This window comes from Phaseolus vulgaris, chromosome 1 (genome assembly GCF_000499845.2).
Source record: "Phaseolus vulgaris cultivar G19833 chromosome 1, P. vulgaris v2.0, whole genome shotgun sequence".
In the NCBI taxonomy this organism is placed as follows: Eukaryota; Viridiplantae; Streptophyta; class Magnoliopsida; order Fabales; family Fabaceae; genus Phaseolus; species Phaseolus vulgaris.
In genome coordinates this window covers 24,473,440-24,482,393 of record NC_023759.2, presented here as the reverse complement: position 1 = coordinate 24,482,393, position 8,954 = coordinate 24,473,440, and the positions used below count along the sequence as shown (strand labels likewise).

General features: G+C 46.3%; 1 protein-coding gene across 1 annotated transcript; it reads left to right on the top strand.

The window, feature by feature from the left end:
* The first annotated feature begins 7,735 nt into the window (after nt 1–7,735).
* Nucleotides 7,736–8,446, top strand: LOC137815739 (uncharacterized). Its single transcript, XM_068618851.1, has one exon. The coding sequence runs from the start codon at nt 7,736–7,738 to the stop codon at nt 8,444–8,446; it is 711 nt and encodes a 236-aa protein (XP_068474952.1).
* The last annotated feature ends 508 nt before the right edge of the window (nt 8,447–8,954 follow it).

Sequence of the window (8,954 nt, the reverse complement as noted above, 5' to 3'; positions counted from 1 at the left end):
TGTTGGTATAGGCCCAAGATCACTCTCCCTGACACACTGTTCAGGCTCACCCACGACCTATTGCTTGGGTTCTTGACCTCGAAGAAGTGGAGGAAGACGTCGGGTGAAGAGGGGTGTCCGAAGTGGTTGCAGAGAATCTCGAACGCTCGGATGAATGCCCAAGCGTTTGAATGGAGTTGATAGGGAGCCACGTTCAGCTCGGTGAGGATGTCCTTCTCAAAGAATGTGAAAGGAAGTCGGAGGCGCAACCTTTTGAAGATGGCGGAGTAAATAAAGGTGAAGGGCACTCCGTTGGTGGCCCTATCATCCACGCATATTGGCATGTCCCGGGGGGAATGCACACGCCCAAGTGTGAGTGGTCCTCCCTGTCAAGGGCGCACGTGGGCTTGTCTGAGTCGCTGCTCAGAAGGTTGGTGAGGTGGTCGTCGGGGTGTTGCGTAGAGGTCTCAGCGAGCAAGTGGAAGGGAGCCTACTGGTACACCCGCGCGTAGCTATGTGGAGGAGGTGCCGCTTGGGGGTGCGCACTCATTGAGGGGGCGCGCTCGTCGAAGGCGGTGGTGGTGCACTTGCGGAAGGCTGTGCACCAGAAGAGGAGGCGAGACACACAGTGGTTTTTGTGCGAGCCATTGTTCAGTAGCTACAATGGAGAAAGAAAAGAAGGGATGAGGGACCAATGAAAAATAGGGTTCAACGAAAAACAAGAGGAAGGTGAGGAGAACGAAAATGCTATTGTTGAAGGGGGTGGAGAAGCGAAAGCGATGAAGAAGAAAAAGTGAAAACACAGAAAAATGCAGAAGAATGCAGAAAAACCAGAAGAAACCCTAGCACTGTGCAGGGAAAGGGGAAAACAACCCACAAAGTATGCTCAGTACAGATATTGGATGATGCAATCGGTAGAAGGTATTCAATGTGCCATAGATGAAGAAAAAGGGGTACCTTTTGACGATCGCAAGTGGTTTCTGAAAGCTTGAGGTTGAGGGAGATAAATCGCGCAGAGAGAGGCTTCGTAAGTTCAGAGAAGAGTGTTGGAGAAGGTAGGGGAACAGTGGAGGCGCGCAAGTTTTTGAATATGGGAAGCGCAAACGACGTTTCATGTTAGCCGTTGATGCGTACACGTGTCGCAAGATTAAGGAAGGAATGCGTAACGTCACTTAAAACACAGCACGTGATATGGCACGTGTGCCACGTGGCTGCTGATGACGACCACTTAGTCTCTTCGTTGAAAAAAAGTTTACAGCTCGAGACTTGCAGATGATGGTCGGTGACATCAGCAAAGGATGGCCACGTGGACCGTTCTTAGTGGAACACGTGGGCCAGGGAAGCAGATGTGTCATTGAGAGAGTCACCCAGGGTGGTGATCGGTGATCAGGGGGCGGTGGTCAGAGAGGATGCGCGATCAACGCCTATATAAGCGCCTGGAAGCAGAAGGCGTGGTGCTATGGGGGACCGATCGGTCATCTGGGTGAGCGATGATCGATCGGGTTTTCGTGTTACGTGCAGTTAAGCTGGAAACGAAGGGTGGTTCACAGCGAAAGCGTTGCATACGAGCCTTGTGTGGCAAAGTATCAGAGTAAGAAGAAGTTATGTGCTTTGTAGTGTCGTGCACGAGAGTGGCCTAAGGGAGCTAGTAAGCCAGTCAGTGTTTGGTGTTCCCTTAACCCATAACGTGCATGGTGCAAAGCAGAGGTGATCGTTCACACAGTAGGTGATGCCTAGTGCGTGCGCTTAGCCAAGCCACACTTGGTATTCACACTGAGGTTGCACGAGCCACCTAGTTGAAGAAACGCGCTAAGTTACTTCATGCACGGATAACTTAGGCGCGCAACAGAGTATATAAAGGGCATTCCACGCTCATGCAAAGGGAGGTAAGATTCGTTCTTGCAAGTTACTAGTTTACACACACACACAGAGTGCACACGAGTCTCGCAGAGATTCTTAGTTCTTTGGTGGTTTTGCAAGGCTGACTTGAGCGTCGGAGTGGAATCGGCCGCTAGAGGCGCCGTTTGGTGTGTTTCACAGGTTTGCTTGGAGTTCTTGTGGAGTGCTTGGAGCGTTCTTGCACTTGTCACGGTTAAAGAGGTGGAAGATAGAGTTTGACGTGGCGAATCCTTTGACGTTCGAATCCCCTGCAAGATCAGAAACAACAAATTGCTTTTCTGGTACTTTTCTGTTTTGAGGTGTGTTTCTTGGCTAACTGAATTCCTAATCTGGTTTCTTGCAAAGAATTTCATTCTAGCTTAAAAAGTTTGTGAAAACCCCCTTTAAACAATTCACCCCCCTCTCATTTAAGGCCATACATTTTAACAATTGGCATCAAGAGCTTGGTACTTGAAAAATACTCAAGTTTGATCCTAAAACCTTTTTTCAATGGCTGAAAAACTACCTTTTGGAGAGGGTGCTTCAATCAACAGACCACCTCTATTCTGTGGTTTGAATTATCAATTATGGAAAGTTAGAATGAAAATCTTTGTTGAATCTCTTGACAAGGGAATTTGGGATGCAATTGAAAATGGCCCTTTTATTCCAAAATTTGAAAAAGATGGATCTTCCATTGAAAAACCTTGGTCTCAATGGACTGATTCTGAAAACAAGAAGGCCAAATTTGATTGTATTGCTAAGAACATCATAACATCTGCCTTGAATTTGGATGAATTTTTTAGGATTTCTCAATGCTCATCGACCAAGGAGATGTGGGACACTTTGGAGGTGACTCATGAAAGAACCAATGATGTGAAGAGAGCTAGAAAGCATACTCTAATTCAGGAATATGAAATGTTTAGAATGTTTAAGGGTGAGTCAATCGCTGAAGTACAAAAGAGGTTCACCCACATCATCAACCACCTTATGAGCCTTGGGAAAACCTTTGATAAAGAAGAACTAAACATCAAGATTCTCAAGTGTCTTGATAGATCATGGCAACCTAAGCATTTAAGAAGCCAACAAAGAAAGGTATGACAACAAGAAAACTAGTGATTTCAATTCTAAAAACTATACTTGCTTTGGTTGTGGTGAACAAGGGCACATAAAAGCTGATTGCCCAAACAAAGAAAGCAATGAAAAGAAATCAAGCTACAATGAGAAAAAGGGAAAATAAAAAAGAGCATATATTGCTTGGGATTAAAATGAAGTCTCCTCATCAAGTGAAGATGAGAAAGCAAACATATGCTTGATTGCAGAAGGAGATGATGAGTCATGTAGCTCAAGCAATGTAAGTTCATGTGCTTCCCTAAGTGCTGAAAATTATAGTAAATTGCTTCAAGCTTTTCAAGAAACTCATGAACAAGCTAACCGATTGGTTCTCTCAAACAACCGACTGAAAGGGCTTAACAACTGGCTTAAAAAGAGGGTTAAGACACTTGAACAAGAGCTGGAAAAATCAAAAATTGAATTTGAAAAGCTTGAAAAAATTGCAAAAACTCTTCAAATGTGTGTGACTGTCTTGTTTGTGAAAATTGTGAAAATATTGAAAAGAAAGTTCATTATCTGTGGATAAGCTTCAAAGGGAAAATCCAACTTTGAGAATGTCTTGGCATCTCAAAATTGTGTTTTTGGAAGAGCTGGATTAGGTTTTAATCTATAGAACAAACAAGATAATTTTTCAAAGAAATTTTCAAAACTGCCAGTAAAACAACCGATTGTTAAGTCGAAACAACCGGTTGTTACATGTTTTTATTGCATGAAAATAGGCCATTCTGTCAGATTCTGCAAAATAAGGAAATATTTTGTTCCTAGAGGTTTTATGAAATGGATTCCCAAAGGTTGTGAGGTTTCAAATGGTAAAAATAAATCAAATGGACCCACATTTGTAAGGGGACCAAATCTTGTTGCTTGAATTCATTTTTATGCAGGGAAACTAGAAGAACATGAGGCTTTGAGTCATATGATCAGGTTCTTGGAAGGAAATGATTAAGACTAGAACTGAATTAAGGGTGTGTACCAGTCCAAGCCTTTTCAAAAGTCAAAAGAAGCTTCTTGATCACAAACAAATGACTCATTGAAGGGACTTCATAAAAGGATAAGACCTTCCTTATCCTTGCCTTTGTTTTTACTTACTAAATCATGTTTAATTCTCTTTTTCAAATGAGCAATTACATCTATATTGAACCTTTCTCAGCATGTGCTTGAAAATCTCAATCTGCCAACATGTTGCAGAAAAACAACCGATTGTTTCCTCAAAACAACCGATTGTTTCTTCTCTAACAGCATTGTGAAAGAATTGGATTAATTTCTCTATGCATCCTGTCTATTGTAGATCTCAATAATGAAAGGATCTTGAGTCAATAAAGCAGTCTTGAAAGCATGATTGTGTTCTGGAGGAAGTTATAACATGTCATAAAGGAATATATTCCATATATTGGAAATTCAAGAGCCTTTATGTCTAGTCAAAGATCACATGTGATGACCATGTGGTTTTCTGCTCTTTTCTGACATTTTCGGTGCAGGTCTTGGTCTAGTCTTTTCTTCATGAAGACTGAAACCCACTAATACCAATTGATCAATGTAGGGTTCTGTTCTGCTATAAAATCTGGTGCAGCGGTTCTCATTTACAAAAACAACCAATTGAGCCATCTCTTGCAACATCTCTTTTCCTCTTTGTGTGTGAGCCTTTGCCTCTTTTTTTTTGCTGTTGATCCTGCCTGTTGACCAAGACGCTAGAGCCTTGCCTCGTCAAATCTGGATCGACTTTGCGCCGTGTTAGCTTCCGTCCTTCGCGTTGATCCACCTCAAGAACCTGCAAAAGACAGATCACGCTCCGACGCCCAAGTCAGCGACTGAACCACCAAAATACTAAGAGAAAACTAAGAACTTTCAGGAACCGTGCAAAATTCTCTCTCAGCGTACTCAAGTTCTCGCAAGCGTAAAAGAAGTATTCTAAAACGCGCGTACCTCAGAAGTTCGTTAGAATCTCTTATATACCTGTGCACTTTCTCTCTCCTGACAGTTACACATTTGGACACGTGGCTCGCATCCAGCTGTACACGTGTCACCATCTGGAGCATCCTTGACTTGGGCGTCACCTCTTACTCTTCAGGCCTTTGGCTAAGTTACTTATGCAGGAAGCAACTCAGCGCATAACTGTCTTGGAGCGTGATCTCTTCTGCGTGGCGAGTACGGGTGTCTTCATACACACCTTCCCTGTGGTCTCGCCGGCCGCCATCATGATCTACTTCACTTACTTCATCGTGCATGCTCGGGTAAGCTGTTCCTCGACCTCAACCTCTGGCTAGCTAGGGAATGACTATCTGACGACTTCATCCTCTGCTTCGAAAGCCTGGAACAAGCTTCCCTGATCCTTTGGCGATGTCCTTCTTTCGGCGATCTCTAATCACTTGGTCGCCTGGGTTCGCATCCAGCGACTTCATCTGAAACCCGGTGACCGCCGGTTTAGGTATGATAGAGATCAGAGCACGCCAACTTAATAACTGGCGACTACACGAACCCCCCGACTTCCTTCCCTTCTGCCAGCCAGGTGCCCCGTTCAACACGCCTATATAATAGCTTACTGCCACGTCATCACTTCCGACCACCTGGGCGGTACACAAGCCCCCCAATCTTAAGCGAAGACTTGTCCAGCAAAAAGACTAAGAGGTCACGTCACTGCCGATCTGCGTGGCGCTGGCACGGAATTCCAAACGCTCGTACCCTCTGCTTTTCTGACGCTCCACCAAACACCTTTTCCAATCGCTCGACACGTGGCTTCATCAACGGTCATCTTTAGCTGTCGTTTGCGCTTCCAAAAACGTTTGAAAAACCCTTAAACCTTTTCATTTTTACTGTTTCATCATCTTTCTGCCTTCTCAAAACGCTCTGAGTTTTCTCTGCAAACCCACGACGCTCTTCAACTCTCTCAATCCCCAACTCCCTTCAACGCTCATCTGATCATCAAAAGGTACCTCTTTTACTTCCTCTGTTGATATTTGCTGCATTTTAACCGATTCGCATCATCCATTATCTGCCTGGTGCATACGCTGTGGGTTGTTTCTTCTTCTTCTCCCTTTTCGTAACTTAGGGCTTCATCTTCCATTACTTTCATCACAACGAACTCTCGTTCGTTCGTTTTTCATCCTTCGTCCACAATCGAGTCGATCTCTACAACCTTCGTTCATCTTTCTTTTTCTTTTTCCTTTGCAGTTCCCGCGATGGCTCGTACAAAGACCACCGCGAATCCTCCTCCTTCATCACGAAACCCTCCATCCCAAGCGCATAACCTACCGCGAGCATCTAGTGCTCCCTCTTCCCAGGCTGAGAGGCCTGCAACCTCTCGTCCCAACCTTGCTCAGGCAACTCCACCAGTCGCCGGAGGAGCCTCCATTCCCGCTCCAGACTACAAGAAACTCTACCCATGGGCCACCTCAACTTTGCTGAAGGAGACTTCTTCAGTAAACTCTGCGCTGGCGGTGCTACGGTTGAAGAAAGGGGACGAACCCAACCTCTCGTTCCATAAGGAGCACGACGACAAACTGATGGTGCTGCCTTGCCCCCCTGACGTGCCAATCTGCGCAGATGACAAGGGAAACAACAGCGAGTTGTTTTGTTTCGTTTACACTACCCTCTTCAAGAAGGTGAAACTCAGGCTTCCCTTCACCCATTTTGAACGGGAACTATTAACCGAGCTCAACATCGCTGCTGCCCAGCTCCATCCCAATAGCTGGGCATTCGTGCGGGCATTTCAAATCATGTGCGCGCACTTGGGACTACCGGCCTCGGTAGACGTTTTCCTTTTCTTGTTCGAGGCTAAGAATCCTAGAGACCGCCCCTGGGTGAGCTTAAACGGAATTGCTGGGAGATCGATCCTCTCTATCTTCCAGTAATCTTACAAAGATTGGAAGGGAAAGTTCGTCCAAGTGCGCCAAAATGATCAAGACCCTTCGCTGCTCGATGGCTTTCCCTTGTACTGGGTGAACAAGGGAAGTAAGGACTCCAAAGAAAGCTTCAGAAGGCCAAGAAGTCCTGACAACATGGGCGAGTTGGACAAGGATCTATGCCTCTTCTGGAAAAGCGTAGCAGCCGCTAACATCACCTTTCCCACCTCCGCAATAATCTCCTTCGAGTTCCTCGAGGGCCAACTCGAAGCTCACATAGGTTAGCACTTACCTCGACATTTAGGTTTTCGCCTTGTGCTGCATCTCTGTTATCTATTATTGGGCGTCCTGCTTGTTGCGCACTAGACTTGGTTTTTATTTCCTGCACCATTTGTTTGTATCATTCGCACCCGTACTCGTATATTTTTCTTTTGCCTTCGCGCTTACTTGTATATTTTTGCACTGTGCAGATCTCATGTTGGGCAAAGGCAAATTGGCTGAACTGAGGGCGCTCGCCCGAACCCACAAATTGGCGTCGGGTTCTCAAACCGTGCCAAACTCGGTGGTGGAGATCGCCGCTGCCCAGGGCAGATCGCCCCCTCAAGGCCCAGCTCCTCCAGAGGCACTGCCCGCCCCTCAACGAAAGAAGCTCGTCTTAAAGAAACCAAAGAGGAAACCTCCTCAAGTGGTTCAAGAAGATGAGGATGAGGATGATGAGGCGACTGAGGACGACCTCATTACCAAAAGGAGAAGGGTGACACCTTCTTCACCGCCTGCTCTCCCAACACCAACACCGCCCTCTCCCCCAGCTCCAAGAGGGTGGTGGTGAGAGTCAGCACCAGGCTCCTTCAGCACCTCCACCAACAGCGGCTGCAAGCCTTCCCCTCGCGGTCAAAGGAATCTGGGGGCCCTTCACGGCTAAGCTCAAAATGATGGCAGAGGACCTCCCCTCTATCATAACAAAAGTTGTGGAGAGCTCCAACAAAAAACTTCAGGATGATATCTCCACACTCCAAGAGGAGAATCGCCTGATAAGAATCGAGGCGGAGAAGCTGTCTTGTAACCTGATGATGGCGGAGATCGACCACTCAAGGGTGGAGGACGCCATGAGTGCCGAGCTGAGGGTTGCATGCAAGGAGACCTCCGATCTACGCCAGAAACTGCACCTCCTAGCTCAAGAGAAGATCGAGCTGGAGAGTAAGCTGGTTCCCTACCGGCTCAAGGTGGCTGACTTGGAGGCATCAATAAAAGCGGATGCAACCAAGGTAGAGAACCTTGAAAAAAGGTCGGTTGATCGGGAAGTTCTCCTTGGAATGGTCGAAAAGGAGAGGGATGACGCCGTGGCTAAGCTCGCCGAAGCTAGAGAGGAGAACAAGAGAACTGTTGCAGAGCTGGCCCAGGCGCGGGAGGAAAGCAAAAAGGTTGCTGAAGAACTGAAGAAACGAGTTGACGAGCTGGAACAACAAACCGAGGGGCTCAAAAAACAAAACGAAGAGCTCGAACTAAGCTCCGCCCATGTCCTCGCCGCTGGGTTCGACGCCGCCCTGGAGCAAGTCGCCTGCCAGTACCCCGAGCTCGACCTCTCCATGGTATCAATATGCAATGAAGTGGTGGATGGGAAGATCGTTCCTTCTGAAGATTAGTCGTCTCCCTCCATTACTTATTCATTGGGACCCCATGCTTGTTTCCTTTTGTACAAACTTTACCTGTAATAACTTTTCTTTTCTTCTTATGTATTTCGAACTGATACCACTTTTATTATAAACTTTTCCGCTCCCGCATATGGTTTCTCTGTTTACTCTGCTTCTCCTTTCGAACGATGGTATTTTAATAACTTGTGAACTTAAGGCAATGAACTTCAGCGCGAAACTACTTACTAAACAGCGAGTTTCAGTCCAACTGATAGCTTAAGTTATAGTTCACCTGATCTGCTCCATCAAAATGGGCCCTTACTCTCGCCATCGCCTGAATTCTTCTGATCGCCATCGGGTCCCGGCGATGTAAGCCCCCTTTTGCCTTCGTAACTTGGCTATTGTTCCCTCATCTGGGGGGTAGAGGCGCCTTTCGGATCCTTCTCTACCTCCCTGAGTTTCAGAACAATAATCCGGACAGCTAGGCGTTCTCTTCGAACCTACCTTAGCCATCCTTTAA